The sequence below is a fragment of the Ambystoma mexicanum genome, chromosome 11 (genome assembly GCF_040938575.1).
Source record: "Ambystoma mexicanum isolate Mex_15411 chromosome 11, UKY_AmexF1_1, whole genome shotgun sequence".
Taxonomy (NCBI): domain Eukaryota; kingdom Metazoa; phylum Chordata; class Amphibia; order Caudata; family Ambystomatidae; genus Ambystoma; species Ambystoma mexicanum.
Genome location: NC_090934.1, coordinates 119,575,610 through 119,599,179, shown reverse-complemented (window position 1 = coordinate 119,599,179; position 23,570 = coordinate 119,575,610). Strand labels below are relative to the sequence as shown.

Below are 23,570 nucleotides of genomic sequence, written 5' to 3'. Positions count from 1 at the left end.
AGTGTATGTATAGAATTGAGGCGGTGAGTGACTTCTTTATGGTTGGCTGATACCTTGCAACTTGAAATGTTGCCTGTGTATAAGCAACTACATAGCTCTGTCGACGGAGCAGGCATGACATTCTTTCATCATGGGTGTTCAGTTCTTTTCTGTTCTAGTTCCCACCTAAATGTTCCATTTCTGATGTGGCGAACATATTCATGCGGGCATGCATTAAGACTTCCAAGACTAACTGGGAAACGCCATTTAAATACTTTGTTTCCTTATCCTACTCTTGTTCTGAGGAATTGAGCTGCAGTTACTTTGCGATCCCATTCCACTCTGAACATTTTTTATCATAAATTGAGGGCATTTATTTCGGGACAACTGCTGATGGTATCCCTGTGACCAACTGAGTAGCAAGGCATAAATTTGTTTTTCAAAAAATGATTAGAAGCGTTTGATAATAAAAGTTCTTGATTAACAAACACACCCATTTGATTTGATTTGCAATGTAGTATTTAATCTTTGTAATGCCCCCAGAAATTATTTGTACCCAAGACACAAAATGAGCAACCATGCAGAATTGTTGCGTACTACTAAAAACATCGGTGAGATGAGTCAAGCCTTGCAAATTCTTTACAATTCCGCTAACCTGTCTAGTAACTTAGTTTACCTACTTGAACAAAGAGAAATTCACTCAACCTATGGCAACTGATGGTAAATGTGCTTTCTGTAAAATGGTGGACAGACGAGGAAATCTTTGCAAGAAATACTGATAGTATGTCGGTCGAGGTTGTGCCACTACCATCCAGGCACCCTTCTAAAAGCCTCCCGACTCCTGCCTCCAACATCGGCATGGACACATCAAGATGGCTGCCGGATCACCTGCTAGTCTGCCTGGTCTCAGACACCCTGCACCAAGCTACACACAGATTGGAGGAGCCACACATCTAATGGAGAGCTGGCTTCAAGCTGGGAGGCGAAGCCGGCCCCCATTGCAAGGCCTGCATCCTGTCTTTCCCTGTCTTCCCAGGATGCCGGAGCCAGTCTAGACCGAGGTAAGATCCTTTCAGACTCTCCCCGATAATCACGACACTTGCATATTGCCACCCTGGTGCACATTAGTGTACCTTACATCTTGTAATGTACCTAAAACATCTCTCCTACCTGTAGCCCTCCCCTGAATCCGGCACTACGAGATCCTGTTAACCCGCTCGAGTTGCTAATAACTTGTAATGCAGATTTTGATTGTGCTATTTCTGAATGAGTCGCCATGTGTCTGCCCGATACACTTGTAAACTGTCCTTCCCCCTGCATATACGTGTAACCTCCAGCATTTGCCCACTCGAGTGCCTTTACTGCTGGCACATATTAACTACAAGGTGCTTTCTAAGCTGCGAAACCCTGTTCATTCGAGGACTTTTACTTGTATATTTGTCACAATACTATGCTCCGTATTTACTTATTGCAACTACCCATTTCTCTTGCCTGTACCATGAACCTCTTACTCATTAATCGTGTGCGCTCCCACACCCTTACCACTACCTTATGATTTTTACTGTGACTAGACGCTTTTTCGCAACAGCTCACATGGACGCAGTATGCTCGCTTGAGATCTTGCACTTTAACATCCACATTAGCCTTCCCATATGTCAATATAGAGGGGTTGCAGCCTTCTTGTTTCGGTCGCTTAATCATTGCATCTTGTACACCAGGACCCCTTCCCTGGGACCTAGCTGCCCTGCAACATGGGGTTTGGCTTCCACATTGTGCCCACCTAATTTCTTTATTGCACTTTCTGTTGTAACTACTCAAATGTTACTACTTGTAGCTGGATGCCTGTAACCAATCTCCTAGATATCTTTGGGTTTTGTGCGCTATATAAATGTCTAAATGGTATACAAAAGTATGATGTAGTGTTAAAACAATATGTACATTATCATTAATTGACAGTAACTTTTTTTCTCACTCTTCATAGTTTCATAAAGAATGATTATGATGCTGATGCCGAAATTGTGTATCATAGTAAATGTCACCACAAACCCACTTAATGTTAGTTACACAGCTGCTAGCCATGCAAGGTAAAACATTTATTTGAATTACTGCAAAAAAGTAAATGTTAACAAAGTTTCAAACGCCCTTTGCAAATGGTGCAAAGCCGACCCCAGCACTGCCACCCACCTTCGCGGTCATCCGGGCTATTAAGTGTGTCGGTGGAGGCTTTCAACGCTACTTTCTCTCCTCCTGAGGCTCGCTCACCCTGACACAGCCCTCTCCAACCTGCACCTCTCAACCTCAAACACTCTTGATGCCCTTGTCCCTGTCATGCAGATGCGTCAGCCCACATCCAAGTGCAACACTCACCACCCGTACGCAAGTGTAGGGTGGCTGAGAGGAGGAAGTGGAGGTTATCGAGCTCACAAATTGGCCTACCGCCTGCTCCAAAGATAATATAGACTGTTGTCCAAGAAGAGAGCATACATCCAAGCCTGAACCTTTGCAGCCTTTTAACAACTCAGCCAAACTTTACAAAATCTGCAAGGAGCTTGCCAATCCTGCTGCAGTCTCTGCCTCTCCTGTTCCCTCCCAGGCCATTTGCACGGCACTGGCTTCTCACTTCACCACTAAAACTCCGGACATCCTGTCCCCGGCCCTCTCCGACCGTCTCCTTCCTCCTCCTTCTGTGTAGACAAGTCTGATATATGAAAGTCTTGCCAAAGCAGGTACTCCCCTGCTCCTCCAGAACCATCAATGACCACATAGACACCCTCACTCCAGCCTTGGCCGATTTCTGCAAGAACTCTTTTGACACTGGAACCTTGTATCCCCCCCTCCCCCCCCTTAACCCAGCTCCGAGAGCACACACTTGCTCCCTTGTGCACACACTCCTCAAGCCCTTTGCCAAGCTTCCTCTCTGGCAAACTACCGTCCGTTCTCGATCACGCTTATCCTGGGCAAATTCCTGGAAAAGCTGGTAATCTCCCAACTTACTCTTCATTTTGAATATGTTGGTTGTCTCCATGACCACCAGTCTGGCTTTAGAGCAGCCAGAAGCACGAAAACTGCTCTCCTAAACACCTGTGAAGACTTGCTTTCTAATCTCGACGCTAACCTTTCTTCCGTCATTTTCCTTAATATATCCTCTGCTTTCGATACGGTCAACCTGGCCATCGCGGGGGTCAGGCCCCAGCCTTGTTGACCACCTTTCTCTGTTCGACTCTCCCAGGTCTAACTTGAGGTCCTTTCTCTCTACCACCTTTATCTCTATTTGTGGTGTTTCCCAAGGCTCTAACATCTCACCCTCGCTCTTCAACCATTACTTGGCACCTCTGGCCCACCTCAACTCTACCTTCTGTTCTAACTTTCAGTGTTATGTGGATGATACTCTGCTTTCTTTCAGGCTCCCCTCGCCCGCCTCTGCTTTCTCGCTCCTACCCGACTATCCGCGCTCAGGATTAGTGCGCCTCCAACGATCTCTGCCTTAATGCCAGTAAGACTGAGATCCTTCTTAGAAGGACCCCTGCTCCCTTTTTCCCTCTTTCACTCTGGCCGCCCACCCTGGGCCCTCTCCCTGCACCTTCCTGTGAGGTGGAGAACCTTGGGGTGATCCTAGACTCCTCCCTCTCCTGTCTTCAGTCACTACCAGCTGCACCTCCTCAGAGGTATTCTTCCTTTCTAACTTTCCCCCAGAAGCTCACTGTCTCCAGAGCCCTGGTTCTTTCTAAACTGGACTACTACAACATCCTCTTTCAAAATCTGCCTGCACTCTTCCCCCTTTGCAACTATTCCAGAACAGGACTGCGAGACTTGTCCTTGGTCTCAAGCCCATGAATCGTATCTCTCCACTGGCTCCCGGTGGCTGCAACGACAAAGTTCAAGACCCTCTTCATCGTCCACAAGTCTTTCTGGGCCGGGGTCCACACTACATCCAACTCTCTTCCTAAGCGTCTTCCTTCTCGAGCCTCCTCCTTTGCAGTTACAATACTATAATGCATTATGTAACAACTGAAATGATTAGGAACAGAGTTGGTTGACACTTTAATTTAAAAAATAAAAAGCTAAAACATACTGATCTTTCTTAGACAGGATATAGTTGGCTTAATAAATGTAACATCCGGATTTATTTCTGGTTTGCAATTATTTAAATGGGGAAATAATCTTGCCTGGCACTCCCACACAGGCCTTTGACACTTAAGGCGATTATTACTGCTGCACGCTTTCTCCATTAGCCCCTTTGAACTTGCAGTGGATAGAGAAAAGAGGGCAGAGGGCGCGCCCTGAGGGCAAGAGAAATGCAGGGTGAGCTGTGCTTACATTGAACAGGGTAACTTAAATAGCTTAAATATGAAGTGCACCGCCCCCCCCCCACCCCCCCTTCCGCTAACTAGAAATTATTTGTGCAAAAATGTAATTCTGAGATGAGGCACACCTAATGACACCCAACATACAACAACCACTGCAGCAACTTTGATCTGGCGGTTGAAACACAAAGCAACCAATATAAACAATGAAAAGAGAAAATCCAGACACTAATGATCTTTGGTTCACAATTTGTAGTCTATCAATTAACATGACATATCCGTAAATCCATTAACATAACTGGAATAACTGCACATGCCAATGTTTCGCCCACCCGGCTTTGTCTAGGTAGTTGGATTCATTCCTATTGTTACACATAAACGGATTTTCTACAGAAACCACATTCTTCACATGTACAATTTATCACTATCCATCATAATAATTGATTGTCCTAACTCAATCTTTTGTTGCGACCAGATTGCTCCTCCATACGGATTAGAGTTGGGGTCAATTAACCCTTGCCGATATTATGCCAATTGTACTACTTTTCCAATCGGGATTCAAGTATAACTTTAGATGGCTGTAGTATGACTAGGGAAACTATATCTCAGTACTTTTGGAACTTAAACTATTATGGGCAATAGATTAAGTTGGAACACTATTCATTGTTTGATTTGACATAGTATTCTTCCAATTTGGTCAACCATTGAACATGGTAGACATAAAGTAAAGGGTAGGACAAATTCTTAGCTTCAGCAGGTCTAAACTGGCCAACGGCATCAGCGCGGTAGGACGTGATGGCATAACTTGACGTCCATGAACGTCACGCAATTAGTGAAGCTATAAATAGTTTTAAATATGTCAGCGGTGATCCCAAGCAGGAGAGGCCATGGGGGATTGAAATTTGATTAAGTAGTTTCATGAGCCACTCAACTATTAGCAAAGCAAATACACATTTCTTTAAATCTTAGTGTCACTATAAAGTGTAACACTTTATTTTTGGATTAACATGGTAGAAAAGGGTTTCTTAACTTTTTTAGCAATACTAATCTGAAGACAGAATGTAGCATACGGATCATTAAATATTCTAAATAAAATGCATAGAAAGGCTCTGGGAGCACACACTGACCAGTTTAATTTAGACACATCACATTTTATGATCAATGTTTTGGAAATGTGGGCTATAATGGGTATTCACCTAAACATGTACGGTTTTGCTATACAGGATAGAACAAGTGTGGAAATTAAAACACAAGCGGCAATTAGAGGATATGCAAAGACATCCTAGCTAGGTAAGAATATGCAACTATCCAATATGGAGAGATTGCTGGGACTATATGAAATGCAGTCACACTATTGCTATGATCTATTTGAAACCTAATGGGTTTGTTGAGAAGTTCCGTAGTGGTTGCCACTATTACTTTATTTGGAACGTTTGACTACGTGGCATAACTAATGGAATGTTAGGGCTGTCATCACTGGTGCGGACCTGGAACCCAATTAAACTTCCATTTTATATTTTGATAATTTCACTTCTTAATTATTAACTGGTCTGATTCTTTTCCTTGATATCTCATAAAGCTATGTGTTAATTTAGCTTTAGATAACCATCTCTAAAGACTATGGAGTTAGGGCAATCAACTATTAGGATTGATACTGATAAATTGTATATGTGCATTTGAATGTGTTTTCTGTAGAAAATATCTTACTGCTTATGTGTAACAATAGCAATTAATCTAACTACCTAGACAAAGCACAGGTGGGAAAAACATTGGCACATGCTTCGGCACGTGCTGTCTAATCAGTTATTGTAGGATATTCCAGTTATGTTAATTGATTTACGGATATTTCAGTCTATTGATATACTATAAATTGAGAACCAAGGCGCATTAGTGTCTGGATTTTTTTCTTTTCATTGTTAACTTAAATAGCTTTTGTATACAAGTGTCAATTTAAATTGCAAACCTACAGAATTACATAGCAAATTGCAATGCAAAACTGCTTATTTTATGGCTTGGGCACCCAAATTTTAAATGGAGCGATGATCCTGCAGACCACCTTTTTTGCCCTAACCATTGACTAGTCGTGATTGAAACTTTCGGGAGTAAGAACTTGTGCTATGTGGAGAATTGAGTGGGGGAGAGTGACCTATTCCTGCGTAGTAGCTCGCAACTTGACATTGCTTTCCCTTGATTGTTCACCTCAATCCCAACATCCTATTGCAGCTGAAAGAGAAGATTTTTAAACCAACTTTCATATTGCACACTCGTTCCTGAAAATCTAGCGTACACACTGTCCAGAGCATTTTATAGGCAGTCAAGACCAACGTTACCAGGCCATAGTGCCAGAGCGCTCTGCTGTTTAGTCCATTGCTCTGATCTTTGCGGTTTAGTCCAGAGGATATTACATGGATCTTTTCCCTTGCCCAATTGATAGAGGGTTGGGTCTTATATGTGCATGACCATCAAAGTGTACTGCTGTACGGTTTATTTGGAGCGGGTCAGCCGTACAGTAAAGAGGGGGGTAAATAAATGTTCTAATTTGAACTTGGAAACATTCTTAAACCTTTGGAGAGAGCTATGGGTCATGTGCACCCTAGTTCAAGTGCTACGCTGGTGGACAAAGGAAAATCAGTTGAAGGGAAAACCTTTTCACAACCGTACAGTGCAAGCAATTTGTCACAACATACGCATCACCCATTACCTTCACCACACAGCGTATGGCCTACGGACCCATAGCGCAGCCCAAAATCACAACCTTTTAGAGCTACTAGCAGTGCTCAAAGCCCTACAAGATTTTCAAGTGCATCTGTCAGACCAAACAGTACAAATCCTCACTGACCGCACCACTGCCATGTCTTGCATAAACAAGCAGGGAGGCACACACTCTCCAGGATAGCCCAAAAAATTTGGAAGTGGGAGCACTCAAGCGGAACATGTTCTAGTGTCGCAAAATGTTCCAGGGGAACTTTATGCTCTAGCAGACTCAACGAACAGAGATCCTCTACCCAAAGCCCAGATGCTAGGTGAAAGCCTGTGGATGAACCAGTCAGGGAAATTTGCCTATCCCTGCTCTCACCCCCCTTCTCCCCCATCGACACCACTGCTGAACAGCCTAGTGAACAAGATGCACTAGGAACAAGTAACTCTAATCCTGGTTGCTCCTATGTGGGTGAGACAACCTTGGGTTCTGCATCTGCGCAAACTGGCGATGTGCGATCTAATCTCAAACTCCCGTGCCACCTCTAACATGCTCGCCCATCACGGGGGGACAACGTTACACCCACATCCTCAATTGATCAACTTGGCAGCTTGCTCCTGAAGTCGGAGTTTTGTCATTATGAAAATCCTCAAGGAGGCACGTAAACCAAACACCGGGCACTGTTACCTTATTACAAATCTTTTCCATTTGTTAAAGTGCCAGTCAAATGTAAATCCTATCGAATGTACTCCATCTCAGATTCTTCATTACATGCTCCACTTACTAGACCCCGGCCTAGCATTCACCTCCATCAAAGTTCATCTAGCGGCTCTATCTGCGTACACCACTTCTCAAAGCATGGTGTCCTGGTGGAAGTCCCAGTCATCAAGGCATTCATGCCAGGAGTAAAAAGGCTTTAACCCAGCCCACCTCCCCGCCATTTCAAACTTGCCTCCGGGGTGGAATCTAATTGTGGTACTCACAAAGCTCATAGGTCCTGTCTTTGAGCCTATCAACAAATCCATTCACATATAAAACTGCTTTTCTGGTGGCCATCACCTCCATAAGAAGAGTCGGTGAACTACAAGCTTAGTCACAGCAAGACCCTTTGTCATCCACAAAGATAAGTTGGTATTAAAAACATACCATATGTTTTCACCTAAGTTCATATCCAAATTCCATGTCAACCAGTCCATTGAACTACCATTTTCTTTCAAAACCCTTCAAGTTCAGCTGAGAAAAACCTCTGTACACTAGATGTAAGGAGAGCGGTTCTTTACTATGTAAACAAGAGAAAACTGCTTGCTTCGAAAAACACACAAACTGTTTGGCTCCACAGCACCTGCCAGGGAAATTGATCATGTTTCAAAAAAAGCCACCTCCAGATGGATAGTGAAATGCATACAGCTCTGCTACTCTGTCTAATAAAACTCTGCCTTTCACACCAAGAGCTCACTCGCCAACTACTTTGGCCTTTATTGCAAATGTCCAGCTGGATGCCATTTGCAAAGCGGCTACATACAGCTCTATACATTTTACTCGCACTACTGCATTGACGCACGTTCTAAAGCAGATTGACAGGTGGGACAAGCAGTGCTAAAACATCTGTTTGCCGCTGCACCTTGGCACAACCCACCACCTTCTCCAGACACTGCTCGCTAATCTATGCATAGCATGTGATCTAAGCAGATTCACAAGCCTGAGAAGGGATACATACTCAGCGTAAGCGTATTTTTGATGCTTATATCTGCTTAGATTCACATGCGCCGACCCTTCCTCCCCTGTGGAGTAGAAGGTACATAGATATTTTCAGAGCGCCTGCAGGTGAGTGTGTGGCCTGTGATCCCTCCCCTTGCCAGCATCCTAACTTTGGGCCTCCATTCTCCCATGGCCCTCGCTACTGTCTTTTCCCCGGCAACCTCTTTCTCCCCCCCCCCCCAAGCCTGATTAGGCAGTGCCCCAGAGCTTCCTGTTCCCCACGCCAGCAGCCCTCTGCGCGCTCACTACACCCAGAGCACCTGCAGGTGAGTGCCGTGGCCTGTGACCCCCCCCCCCACCCCCCTCCCCGGCCAGCATCCTAACTTTGGGCCTCCATTCTCCCGCGCTGCCCACTTTCCCCGGCACCCTCTCTGCCTCTCCCTCCCCGCCCCCGGAGCCGGATTGGGCAGTGCCCCAGAGCTTTCTGGTCCCCACGCCAGCAGCCCCCTGCGCGCTCTCACTACACCCAGAGCGCCTGCTGGTGAGTGCCATGGCCTGTGACCCCCCCCCCCCTGGCCAGCATACTAACTTTACGCCTTCATAATAGTCCTGCGGCCCTCGCCGCTCCCATTCATTCTGTGACCAAACTAGACCCCCAGGCCCCAGAAGCGTCCCCCAGCCACACCGCATCCTCTTCCAAGTCTCTCTCACGCCTCCTGATCCGCCCATCCCCACTCACTGGTCCTCTCTGCCTCATCACTGGTCCCACAGGGCAGCGCTCTGCCCAGCAGCCCCTTGCGGGTAAGGACCCCAAGGGTGGCTCCAACAGAGGCAGCTCCAGGTGGTGTCAGCAGGGAAAGCCAGTGGCCTGCCGTCAACCAGCAACTACTAGGACCAGTAAGGTAGGAGTTGCTTGAGTCGGGGGACAGCGTCGGCTCTAGCACTGAAACCTGACCACTTGCACATTTGGATAGCATTGATAGGCCTCTCTCCCATTATACAGGACTCACAAATTTAGCAGGGCCACAGTGCCCAAATTGCATTGTGTGATATTTAGACTGCACTGATGGGGCTTTCTCCCACCATACAGGTCTCTCAAACTGAGCGGGGGCTCCGCCACCAAATTGCATTGTATGACGTTTAGATTGCATTGATAGGCCTCTCCCACTATACAGGTCTCCCACTACACAGGTCTCTCAAATTTAGCAGGGACGCCGGTGCCCGAATTTCTTTATATGACGCTTGGATTGCATTGATAGGCCTCCCTCCCACCATACAGATCTCTCAATTTGAACAGAGACCCTGCCTGCAAATTGCTTTGTATGACGTTTAGATTGAATTGATAGGCCTCTCTCCCACTATACAGGTCTCTCAAATTTAGCAGAGGTTCTGTCCCCAAATTGCATTGTATTGTATGACGTTTAGATCGCATTGATGGGCCTCTCAAATTTAGCTGGGGTTCTTTCTCCAAATTGCACTGTATAATGTTTAGATTGCACTAAAAGGCCACTCCAATTGTACATGTCTCGTCTCTCAAACCTAGCAGGGGTTCTATCTCCAAACAGCATTGTGTGATGTTTAGATTGCACTGATGGGACTCTCTCCCACTATACAGGTCTCTCAAATAACCTAACTACGCTTAGTTCATTACTCTATAAAAGCCGGAAACACACCACAACCTAACTCAATTAAGTCCCATTCAGCGGACTGTTAACCCCCTCCCCCCAACCCCCACCCCCCCAACCCCAACAGTGCACCCTTGGGAAACACACCTACCCACCGACAGAAAAGCAACCCTGAACCAGAGTACACCCCAGCGTATCTACAAAAAGAAGAAACCGAGGTCACTGCGAGAGCACAACACAGCATAGAGGACCAGTTCCTTACCATGCCTGCACTTAAACTGGAATATGGCCCGATCCAGAAAAGGACGCCGAGAAAGAACAAGATCGTGCAACAAGAGACGCGAACACACAACACCGACAGAACCCACGAGAAGCAGCCCCATTGGAAGGAACACAGCCATAACCGGAACAAAATCTACAAGAGAAAAATCCTTGTACCTCACACCCTACCTCGCAATAACCACGGTACACCGACACCCCAACACGGAAACCTCAAACGGGCAAATAAACTTCCTGGGACATGCGGAAGTAAGATGGGAGCACTCAACAAGAGAGTGGGAGGGCTCTGTCCCCATTACCCCTTACATCACAAGAACAGAGGGGCAACATCGATTTCCACTACATCACGCACAATACGGCGAAGCACCAACAACCAACAATTCTACCACCCACCCAGCAATCGGACTCGATGAAGAAACCACCGCTGATCCTCACCCGAACACCATCACAGCAGAAACACCAAGACTAATCTGCCCGGTTATCAACTTAATGGACCGCTTCAATGAAGAAGCAGCCGTCACCGTTCTTCATCCTACCAACATCAACGCGGAAACGCCACAAACAGACAATTACAAACCTGAACAACAAATAGCCTCAAAACAAAATCTCACACAGAAAATCCACTGTAACCTAATAAACGCAAGGTCAATGTGCAAACATTCAACTGAAATATGACCTCCTGTCACCGAAACATGGCTAGACGACGACTACAAGATCACCCTCAACAACTGCCTGCCTGATAACTTCAAATGCATCCAAACAAACAGAAAATCCAAAAGAGGTGGGGTGGGGGGGGGGGTTTAGCGATCATCCACACAACATCTGGCCATCAAATTGGAAGATCCACTAAACATCGAGAAATGCGAATTATTAATACTACGGTTTTCAGTAAATGCCAAAACTAACCTGAAATTCATCCTGATACACAGACCACCAACCTACGATGCGACGTTCATAGACGCTTTCACGGAAGCAATCACCATCCTAGCCATCAAATACAACCATCTGATCATCCTCAGACTTCAACATTTGGTTTGAAGAAACCGCAACACCACAAAAATCCTTAACCGCCCAACTAGCAGCCATGAACCTACAACTAGTCAAAGGAGCAACCCACTCAGCAGGGCACACACTTGACGCAATCTTCGCCAACAAGGAACTTATCACCACGGCACCCCCAATTCAAATACTTTGGAGCGACCACCTCATCATTCATTCATAAAAGGGCTGCTGCAACTAAAAAGCAACAAGAAAAAAGACCATGGTGAAAAGAAATTGGAGAACCATAAAAAACTCCAACCTAACTGAGCTCCTAGAACTCAGCAAACCACAAGCATCAACCATGGAAGAAGCAGACCTAGACAATGAAGTTGCCCTACTTCATACCTGGATCGCAACAACCCTAGACGACATCGCCAAAGAAAAGCCCTTCACCCCATCACGTAAGAATACTACAGCAAAATGGTTCACCCCACTAAACGCCATGAAAAGAAAAAACAAACTAGAATCTGAATGGAGGACCAAAGACACCACCGCAAACAAATTGAAATTCCTACAACAGATCCGCTTATATAAAAAGGAAATGCAAAAAATGAAGAGGAAACATTACGACAACCGAATCTTCAGAGCACCAAACGCCCAAAAAGAACTATTCAAAATCATAAACTAAATTAAAAAAAACACCGGGCGCAATAACACGCCAATTCCATCGATGAAACTCTGCGAGAACCTCAGAGACCACTTCAAAAACAAAATAACCTCCATCCAACACACCATACAAAACAGACCAAGCGATCACAGCTCAAACCCCACCGACACTGACGTGGAACACGCAAACAAGATACAAAACTTCCTAGAAATATCAGAGGCTTTCGTCAAACTGGTAAACCAAAGCAACAAATCAGGCTGTCCCGAAGACCCTTGCCCCCCTGGACATATACAAAACAATTCTCAAACAAGGAACCTCCATGGATTACCACAGGAACATTCTCAACCTCTCAATCTCAACAGGTAAAGTACCACAGGCCTTCAAATCAGAGTACATCAAGCCGCTTCTCAAAGACCCAACAGGAAACGTAGAGGACTTATCCAACGACAGACCCATCTCCAATATACCCTACATAGCCAAACTGCTAGAAACGTACATCTACCAAATAACCTAAGAATTCATAGAAGAGCACTGCCTTGGTTTCAGACCCATGAGAGGAACAGAATCTGCTCTCCTCTCAATATGGGATGACCTAAAAACAAACGCAGACTCTGACAACTGTTACCGCCCTGATTCTCCTTGATCTGTCTGCAGCCTTCGACACTGTCAACCACGCCATCCTCAAAGAGATTAGAAGGACTAGGTATAACAGACACTGCCCTACTATGGATCAAATCCTTCCTAACAAACAGAACCAGTATGGATGAAACCATTTAAATCCAAACCCAGAGGCTCCACGTATGGAGTACCTTAAGGATCATCCTTCTCACTGCTTCTATTCAACATCTGCATGTACCTATTAATCAAACTCATCAAAAAACACGGCCTCACATGCTACAACTACGCCGACCATACTCAAATAATCTTCAACCTACAAGAATCCCGAGAAGAAAACGCCACACTAGAGAATTGCCTTCGTGACATATTAAACTGGATGAACCTCAACCATCTCAAAATCAACCCAGGCAAAACAGAGAATGATTGCATCTAAAAAAAGGAGAAATCAACTACATCCGCTGGCCAAGAGCTCGGCACCACACCAGAACCATCAACTGTAAAAAACCTAGAGGTCCTGATGGATAACAACCGCACTCTAGAGCCACAAGTAAACTCAGTAATCAAGAAATGTTTCTTCCTCCTGCGAGCAGCAAAAAGGATCCTACCGTTCCTGTCGTTTGCCAACAAAACACTTAATCATCACTCTGATCATGTTCAGAGTAGACTATGCCAATGGCCTATACCTGGGCATGCCCGAACGACTACTTAAAAAAAACTGCAACGCATACAAAATGCAGCAGCCAGACTCCTCCTCAAGCTACCCAGAAGAGAACACATCACACCCGCGCTAAAAATACTACACTGGCTACCACTAAAACAGCGAATAAAGTTCAAGTCCATGTGCATCACGAACAGAGCAATACACAAACAAGGCGCACAATTCCTAAGCGGCAAACTACGCCTACATCAACCGACAAGAACACTAAGATCTAGCACCGACAAACGCCTGGAACCAAAACCCTACAACAGAAAAAAACTGAGGAATCTTTTTCTCACCAGGCTCCCAAAGCCTTGAACAACTTCGCTAAGAATATACGGAACACAACAAACCACCTAGCATTCAGGAAACTCCTTAAATCATGGCTCTTCACAGCGTAACCACAATGGAGACGCACTAGAATGCACAGGCATAACACCGGTGGAAATAACTCCAACCTCGGCCACTCTCAAACTGGACAAACACTCGAACCAAAGAACCAACCACCTGACGGAGCTTAAGACATCATGACAAATAGCCACTAAAGGAGGCTCCAGAGACTGATCACATACTTGGACCCAGACGAAAGCATCAAGTGACTCACCCACTCGTACGTACCGGACGGACCATACCCAGACCGACAAACGCATTTAGATAAAATTGAATGTTGGGACGGCCTCGCTTGGATGGAATTGTGTGGGTTGGCCTGCGTCGCATCTGGATGGGACCTTGAATGTTAGCATGCCCGCACCTGGGTGAAGCCTCAGTGTTGGCATGCGCGCACATAACACTGAACGTGAAGACTAGCACAGGCCATACTTAGAATTGTGGACAATTGGCCTGCGTCGCATCTAGATGGGATTGATTGAAGGACAGCATGCCCGCGCCGGGATGAAACTTGAATGCTAGCAGGTGCCACACTTAGAATTGTGAACACCAGCCTGAGTAGCATCCAGATTATGTATGAATGCTAGCATGCCCACACCTGGACAGATTTCTAGACACCAGCCTGCACCGCACCTATAAGGGTCTGTGAATGTTGGCATGCCCACATGCGAAGGCGAACAAGTGCCACACTTGGACGAAACTGTGAATGTTAGCATGCTAAAAGTTTTGTAACCCACTAACCAATATAAGCTCAAATTCTGCCTACCTATCTCACTCAAAAAACTCACAACCATCTCTCGCACAACAAGCCGCACGCACTTCACAACACTGCAAGAACACATAAGCCGGAGCAACAGCACACGCAGACTGACACCGATCCAATACCCGCACCAAAGCTCAGCACCCGGTGTACACCAAGTTGAAACTGCCAACAGAACAGCACTCCTCTCACTATCCTACTCCCTCTTCACCCTACTAACCAATCCCCCCCCCCCCCACCTCCTTTTATCACTTATAGATCTGCCAGAGCGCCCGGGGACCAATTCCGTTGGTGACGGTGCGCGGTACAAATACCTTTAACATTTAACTTTAATCTACTCTTATCTGCTTTATTACATCTGTACTCGGGCTACACTTCATGCTACTTCATGTCAGAAACAAAACAATCTGCGGGACCTAGACGTGTGAAGGACATGGGTACAGTGGACGTCACACTAGGAATAGTATTACTGGTATACCCTGTCGATGTCCCTTTGAGTTTTGAAAACAAAAGTAATACTTTGCGGCTACCACTAGATGTCGGCCTATGCATAGCATGTGAATCTAAGCAGATACAAGCATCAGAAATATATTCACTACACCAAGAAAGTTATGGTGGGTTTAAAGGGGTTTGAAAATAAACCTTTCACCTGAAATGTAAAACTAGGTGGCGTTGTGGAATGTGACTTGGCTCAAATGGACTTTCCTACTTAGACACTCTAAACGTTATATACAAATAATATATTTGTGTATTTTGTTTTTGTTTTTGTTTTTTTTGGACCATATGTGTGCTACAAGTTCCTATTACCTTCCTACAGCCCTCATTCCCAAGATGGGCCTGGCTGCTCTGCTATAGCTACCTTACCTTGAGTGGTACAGGCCTATACTAGATGTTGAGTTCTGTATTGCCAAGTAGAGAGTCCTAAATACTCCCTAGTAACTTCCACGCTCTTTCTGATATGCAGTAGTACCATAATGCCTGTATATGGTGGCCATTTGGAAATTGCAGCATTTTGAAGTCCCACAACACTGGCCGTTTTGTTGCCTTGCTTTGTTGAAGTAGACCACAAATCCAAATAGATACATGAGGCATAGTCATTTTGCTGCCATATGCACAGCTTGTTGGAGTTTAAGTGAGGATACAATTGGCTTGGTGCTTGACAACCCACTAAAAATCCTGTGGGGAAGTGCTTGTCTGTTTGGTGTCTATTCAGGCCAACCATGAAACCTCTGTGTACAGCCTGGACGGGGGATTGATGGTCTTGCTTAGCCGGCCCAGTAGCTGGAAGATTCTGTCCGTTTCTCAGATTAGTTTGTAACATAGCTGGAAGCTTTGCTTTGGCAATATTGGTCCACTCCGGATGCTGCTGTGATTTGCTGTATCGGCTGGTGTCCTGATGTGGAAGTCTCCATCCTTCTAGCAGGGTTTTACTGGCTCTTCTGCTGTTTCCCTCTGGCCTTCATTGTTGGCTCACTCTGTGCCCGCTGCGCCTCTGCAGTGGGAGTCCCGGGTGTCTTGCTGTTAAGCTGACTAACCCTGCTTCTTGTTGGCCATACTGGTCCACCTCCTGCATCCATCTTTCCTCACAGGATGTCTGTTGTCGATCTACATGTTTAGCTCTCTGGAACTGTCTGTCCCTTGCTTGGTGTTTCTATCAGTATAGAACTTGTAAATTGACTATCACCAGTGGCGGCATGGCGCTCCACCTACTGTCGCCAACCTTCCGCCCACACGCTGCTGCCTCAAGTAGCACCTATCCTGGCTCTGGCATCCCTGAGGATATTGCTTCTATGAACGTGAACCCAGCCAACCACTAGCTAGCCCCTATCGTCTTATCGGTGCCCTAGGAATTTTAGGCATGTTCCACAGCCATCAACTCCTTGAAGATCTTCTTGGGTCCCTGTCCCCGATCCAGTTTTTTGCCTGTTCCCATGTGCAGTTTCCCTATTACACATGTGACTGGCAGTAGCAGCCTTCCCCTCTGCGGCTGTATGGGTCTCCATGTTAATAGCAACTGTTGTGGGAGTCCAGATGTTCTGCAGCTTGGTGGTTATTGGCCCTCTATGACCCTGAAGTACTATCTAAGATCTTGTTTTCACCTAGAATCATGGGAGAGATATTGTGGTTTCATGTTCTTTAACGTGAGAGATCTTTGCAAACTCTGATTTGACCAAAAATTGATGCCTGCCTAGCTTTTCCCTGGTGCCCTTTGGGACCCTTGAGTTTCCTGGAAAATCTGTCTACTTTTAAAATAATAAATCCCTGCCTCTCACCTTTTTATACAGTTTGGCTCGTTTTGGCATGGTAGTTTGGGTACCTGTTCTAGGTTTTGAGTGAACTGCCATGAGTCGCTATATTGGAACGATTACTTAGTCAATAATGCTTTTAGGGGTAAAAGTGCACGCTAATTGGGCATAAAGTTGCTCTTCACCCCTGCCTTACCTCAATTCTCCACATTCACAAAACACACCATTTCATACTTGCTGAGTCAACGATGACTCCAACAATGGCTAGTGATTAATGCATATTTTGAGGACTGAAGTATTTTTATAGTTGTGTTAATGATCTAATTGTACCTTGGCACTAGTTCACTCCCCTTCTATGTTAGCATTCAGAGAGATTTGAAAAAACATGCATGTCCAACTGGTTTAATATTCTAAGTCTATGTTGTCTTACACCCCTCTCCAGAGGGCTCTAGAAAAACCTTCCTACTGCCCAGCATAAGCATATCCCTTTAAAATGCAAATGTGTTAAGTGCAGTTTTTGGATATTGGGACCAAACTGCTTTATGTTTAGTGGGCACAAGGCAGATGGTTCCAGAAATGAAATGGGGTAAAATATGGAGCATTCATCAGAAACCTCGTTTCTATGGTCCTGTGAAAGGTTGTACAGAATTGTGTATACCTGAGCCATTTCGTCCTGACGCAATTGTAGTGTACAGCTCTTTTGATTGTATTTGTGGTACATGGTCAAACATGATATTGAATTAAAAAGCCTTACAAAAATCAAGGGGTACAGGTCAGAATGCCACATCACTTTTAGAGGGAAATAAGTGGGTTACCAGTTGGTGAAGCGTGGAGTGACATTTTCTGGTGCCAAATATTGATTACACAGGTATATACAAATCCTCATAAGGAGATGGGGAAGGAGGAGTGATTGGGGTGAGATTGTTAAGAGTTGTAGAAAAGGGGAATGCTGATTGAGAGGAGAGGGCATTGGTTGAGGAAGGGAAGAGCCAAGCAATCCCTGGAGAGTAGAGGGTTTTAGAAGAATTAAGGAGACTTGGGAAAGATTTCAGGGAGCAGGGGTTTTGTTTGCGAGGAGTTCCACTCGGCAGGGGAGGGGCTAGTATGAGTGAATTAATGGAAAGAAGATATTAGGGGGCTGGGCGGGGTGTGGATCGCTTGAAGAGGGGAGCTGCTTATTAAGGAGGGGCCAAGACCATGAATAAATGTATGGACTGGAGAACAGCATGTTTGCCTCTTCTACATGGGCAGTCAACACATTTAGCCCCTAGGAAGAGGTGGGAGAAGATTGAGGGAGGTTGAATGACGTGTGAGTTACGAACATTTCTTTGTGGCGGAGTAGTCGGGAGGATCAGTTTAAGTTTGGAAAGTAACACGGAGACCATGAATTGTTTAGTAGTAGACAAAGGAATGTGGATTCTGCTTGCGTTTTTTAAATTTTTTTTTTTTAAGGTTACATCTGGCAGAAGTGGTTTTAGTGATTGTAATGTAATTTAAGATTGGAGTTGAAATGAACCACCAAGGCTGTGAGCCGGGGAAATGCACCAAAGGTCTGGTGAAACTAGATTGGGAGAAAGGTCAAGGGGAATTTTTCAATTGCAAGAGTCTTGGCTTTGCCAGGAGTTTAGCCTGCAACAGGAGAGCCATTTGGTGCCGGATAGAGATCAAACAGTTGAGTGGAGAGTTCAGTAGAGACAACAATCCGAGTATTACCACTGAAAAGTTTGCAAAGCCATAGGAAGAAATGGGGGCACAGAGGGGAGATTGTTTTGCAGAGGCCCTTGTATGGAGTGTTGACACCAAGAGGAAGAGGGGCGAGGTCAGATGACTAGAGTTCCAGGACATTTTGAAATGGTGATTGGCAACAAAGGAAGACATCCATTCAAGAGTAGTCTCTCAATCCTCGATCTGCGAGGGTGGAGAGAAGTGTTCAACTGTGTCAATGGAGCTGGTGGGGTCAAGGAAAATTGAGCATAGAAACGTTTAGCTTGATGGGAAGAGGCTGTAAAGTTGGAAACATTCATGAGTGATACTCATTCCCTCCTTTCCGGTCACGCTCTGGCTGGCATCTCTTGACCCTCTTCCTGCTCCCACCTGTGATCCCAAAAACCTCGGTCATCTTCGACTCCACACTCTCCTTCTCACCTCACATCTGACACCTCTAAGAAGTCACACTACACGCTGCACCTCGTCGGAGGTATTCTTCCTTTCCTCTCCTTCCCCCAGAAGCTCACTGTCTCCAGAGCTCTCGTTCTCTTTAGGCTGGGCTACTGCAACAGCCTCTTTCTGAATCTGCCTGCTTCTACTCTCCGCAACTCATCCAGCACAGGACTGCAAGACTTGTCCTTGGCCTCAAGCCCAGGGATCGTATCTCTCAGGACTGAAATCTCTGCACTGGCTCCCAGTGGCTGCGAGTATTAAGTTCAAAACCCTCTGCATTGTCCATAAGGCCTTCTGGGGCTTCAGGCGTCATTACCTTAAACTCTCGTCCTCAAGAGCTTCCTTCTCGAGCTCTTCACTCATGCGCCTCCAACTCCCTCAGGGTTTGTCGCTTCTCCAAGAAATGAGTTGGTGGTAGATCTTTCTTCGGCTGTGACCTCCCTCGAACAGCTTCCCTGCCTCCCTGAAATTTGGAGAGCCATCTCTGGTTCTGTAAGCACCTCAAAACCTTCCTCTTTGCTTCTGCTGTCTCTCCTCCTCTCCCCTGCTGAACTCTTGGCTGAAACTGCACTGTTCACCTGGCTACCCTCTAATCTTGTGCCCAGGTCCTCTCCCCCGCCAGTTGCATACCTGCACTGCCTCCCTGGCAACCCACGCGGTTGAGGACTGTTTCCTGTATCTTTACAGTCCCCAACCAGCATTTGACACCTAATGTCTGCACCTTTTTACTGCTTGTATTATTCTATTCATTTTTACGGTCGATCCCATGTACTGGACTGCCCTCTTACTTTGCGCTTGTGCGATCTCGCTGTCACCTGGCCTACTAAGATCGTTGTCAGTCTTTCCTCTCTTCGCCCTCCCTTGCCTCGTCACGCCTTGAACACTTGTGCATAGGTGCGTTAGATCATATCATGTGCTAGTTGGATGAAGAGAACGAAAGCAAGATTGGAGAGGGTCAGGTAGGTGAGGATGTTATTGTAAACTACTTGTTAAAGGACTTTGGAATAATAAGGGAGGAGAGAGGTGGGTCAGCGCCAGCATCCAGCATTTTTGAGAATGGGTAGAACATTGGCTATTGAGATTGAACCTACTGTTTACTCGAGTTTATCTAATCTTTGTGCTTGATTAGTTGAGGATCAATGTAGTAATCCGTGACGAGGGTTAGCAGCCCTGAGGATGAAAAAGATTTCAGGTGGATTAGTCGGATGAAAGGTAAGATGTGAATGAGTGGGCAGGAGTAAGCAAAAGCACTGTTTGAGATTGTATTGGAAATGTAGAGCATAGTCGTTGGCGGATGAATGACTGCTCGTGGGGCAGAGTGAGATCTTAGTAAGTTATGGACAGATTGGAGATGTCGGTGGAGAGACATTTTTTTGAAGAATTGAGATTTCTAATGCAGGGTCAAGCGTTCTGGCAGTTAGTAAAAAAAAATGGGACCTCAGGGATGTGTTTGTATTTATTTTTAATTATATTTTTCCCTACATTTTTTTTTTTTAGTAGGATTTGGAGTGGGTGTGCCAAGGTAGAGAAGCCAGAGGGACAGTAAGCAAAAAGTAGAGGGGGGCTTGGATACATTTCCTAAAGGTGCTGTCTCTGCAAGGCGTTGTAGCTGACAAGTTATTACAACATATGGATGAAGGAGATTTCTGATTGGTAATTAGTCATGGGCGGGCAGTGGTGAGGGAGACAAGGTCACAGTCAACATTTAAAAAAAAAAAGGTATCCGTCAATACAAAGGTTGGAGTTGAGGAGATGAGGTTAAGGCCAAGGTTGTTTTTTTTGCGTGATTGTGACCAGAATTGTGATCAGTGTACTCTGCAACAGTTTAGCGAGGATTGTCGCCCATAAGCATGAGATGGTGGTTAGAAGGGAAGGAATAGTGAAGTGATCATTAAAGGCTGTTGTAAGACCAAGGTGCAGATAGTGAATGGTGAAGGGTAAGATAGGATTGTCTTGTCCATTTTTGCCTGCATGCAATTTATTTTTACATATTTGTCACAGGTTCCTGCGCCTGCTGTACACTTTGTCTTACAATTTCTATTTGTAACCAATTCAATTCTTTCTTCCAGACTTGTTGAATTTACCCGTGCAAATGGTCAAGTTGGCCGAAGAGTGAGGCCGTACATAATTGACCTTGGCTCTGGCAATGGAACATTTCTCAATAACCAGAAGATTGAGCCACAGCGTTATTATGAACTGAAGGAAAAAGATGTGCTAAAGTTTGGGTTCAGCAGTAGAGAGTATGTCGTCTTGCATGAGTCCTCCGATACATCGGAGGTGGACAAAAACCCCAATGCAGATGACGACGAAGAGGATGAAGGCGTGGAGGAGATAAATGACAATGAGGATGAAAGTAAAGGATCTTAAAATTCTGAAATTCATTTTTAGATGTTGAAGACTCCTCTATACTTATTCTTTTTATGGCCTTAAGAGTTTCCACTGTTTCTGAACAATTTGGATGTTGTCGGGGGTGGACCTTGGTTTCTGTCTTGATATAATGTAATTTTCTGTTGGCACAGTATATGATGCTTTCTCTGAGGATTGGTGGGTTTTTATTTGGTTGTGCGTTAAAATTGAGAAATGTTGAAAACTGACATACTGCTACACCCCAAATATCCTGTCAAAATGTTTTCTCCTACATGGATCTCGTAGCTTCATAGGAGCTGCTTTGGAAGTAGGAATAAAAGCCTTCAAGGTGCTTTATAAAGGTTACATTATTTTCTTGCAAGACTCATTCGGAAAAAAATTTAGGATTCATTTGGTGCCCAACCTCTTATTCCATGCTTGTTTTGCAATGGTACATGTCTGCAGTGAACAGAACACTGCTTTGAAAAGATGCGTTTGGCCCTCTTTATCTGTCTATTACTAAAATAATTGCATGTCAAAAATATTGAGGATGCTAGATTAGCTGGTGGGGGTTGACTCATCTTTTCTGTGACATCACTAACTAGACCTCTAACTTTTTCTTCTGTTATGTTCTGAGCAAATTTAATCCATAGTGTCCCGTAGGTAAATGAAATCTTGCTGTGAATGTTTGTGTCTTTTCAAAATAATCGCACACCTTCCATCAGTAAATGCAGTTCTGAGCTGTAGTCTATAGATGGCACATTTACAATAACTATGTAGCAAACGTCACCATGTATTTACAAACTCATCTAGAGGGTACAGACAAGTCTGCTTTCTGTTTCTCTCTAAACCGAGACAAATTTGAGGGAGCTCAGCTTGTATGTGCAACACAGTAATCTACCAAATGTTTTGTTAGTGGTTATATTGTTCAGTCTTTACCTCTATCCTCACAATGTGGCGTTTGCCTGTTTTTCAAACCTTGCTCCTGTCACCTATTCCTTTTTGAACAGATTCACAAATTAAGAGCACTTGAAAATGCTAGGGTGGTCCATGCTGCCTCCTGCTTTTAATCCGACTAGAGCAATTACGCTTCGTTTGCATCCCAGTTTGGGTGCCCCTTTTCCTAGTCTTAATTTGCTTTGTAATAGCAAATAGGCATACTATGTCTTGTATTGTGCAGAATGTTATTGCGTACTTGTGATAAATTGCTAAAACATTGGAAATATTTGACTATTGCAGGATGTCATTCAAGATATTTCTATCTACACTGTACAAGTGTGCTGTGTGACCTATTTCTGGTTTTCGTTTGTGTTCACAGCATTACGAGTTTTTTTTTTTTTCCGTCTCTCAATGTACCTGCAAGTGTGCACTGTACTGGGGAGCAACGAAAAAAGGTCTGTATATCTGTTCCTGCAATTTATTCGACCCTATTGTTAATTTGTAAATAGTTCTATGTTCACCATATCTTTAAAATATTCACCCATTTGTGAGTGCTAAGTTAAAATAAATGGTCACATCACTGACCAGCTACAGTAACCGTGTGTGTATGTAAATAATTGTATATCTACATCCCCTTTAAGTCTACATGTATAGATGGGAGTGACCATTTGCCGTCAAATAAATGAATGTTTGAAACACCATTGTAATCTTATTTTTTATTTTTTCTTTAAACATTTTTTTACCCATTTTATAATTTGTAAGGATGTCAATGTTTGTACTTGCAGGTTATTTTCACACTAATAACACTGCTTTGTGCGTCATAAATGGAAATGATTTTGGAAGACGGCGTCCATGTTTATCCTCTGCTGAAAAAAGGATTCAAATGTACATAACATTGAACTGTACAATAGTTTTAAAACCTGTCCAAATAAATGTATTTTATTACTTCACACACACTCATTGGCTTTGTGTTTGTTCTTGAGAGGGCACCCTTCATGAAATGGGCACTGGATCTTTGAATCTTGACAGGGAACAAAGAAGCCTACATAGCAAGGTTACATATGCTGTTAAGTAGGCTATGTAGCACTAAGCTTTACTTTGGTGCAGGCTGATTTGCTTCGTCCCATTTTGTAATGTAATAGTACAAATAAAAGTGGGATGGAATGCCTTCCAGCGGCTGTGAAAG

The 23,570-nt window shown here is 44.7% G+C and overlaps 1 protein-coding gene across 1 annotated transcript in view; it reads left to right on the top strand.

The window, feature by feature from the left end:
- The window catches only part of SNIP1 (Smad nuclear interacting protein 1), a 106,999-nt gene extending 83,658 nt beyond the window's left edge, over positions 1-23,341 (top strand). The window contains exon 4 of the mRNA XM_069622648.1: positions 21,169-23,341. Coding sequence (XP_069478749.1) covers positions 21,169-21,466 — 298 coding nt within the window. The 3' untranslated portion in view covers positions 21,467-23,341. The remainder of the gene's footprint in view (positions 1-21,168) is intronic.
- Positions 23,342-23,570: the final 229 nt, after the last annotated feature.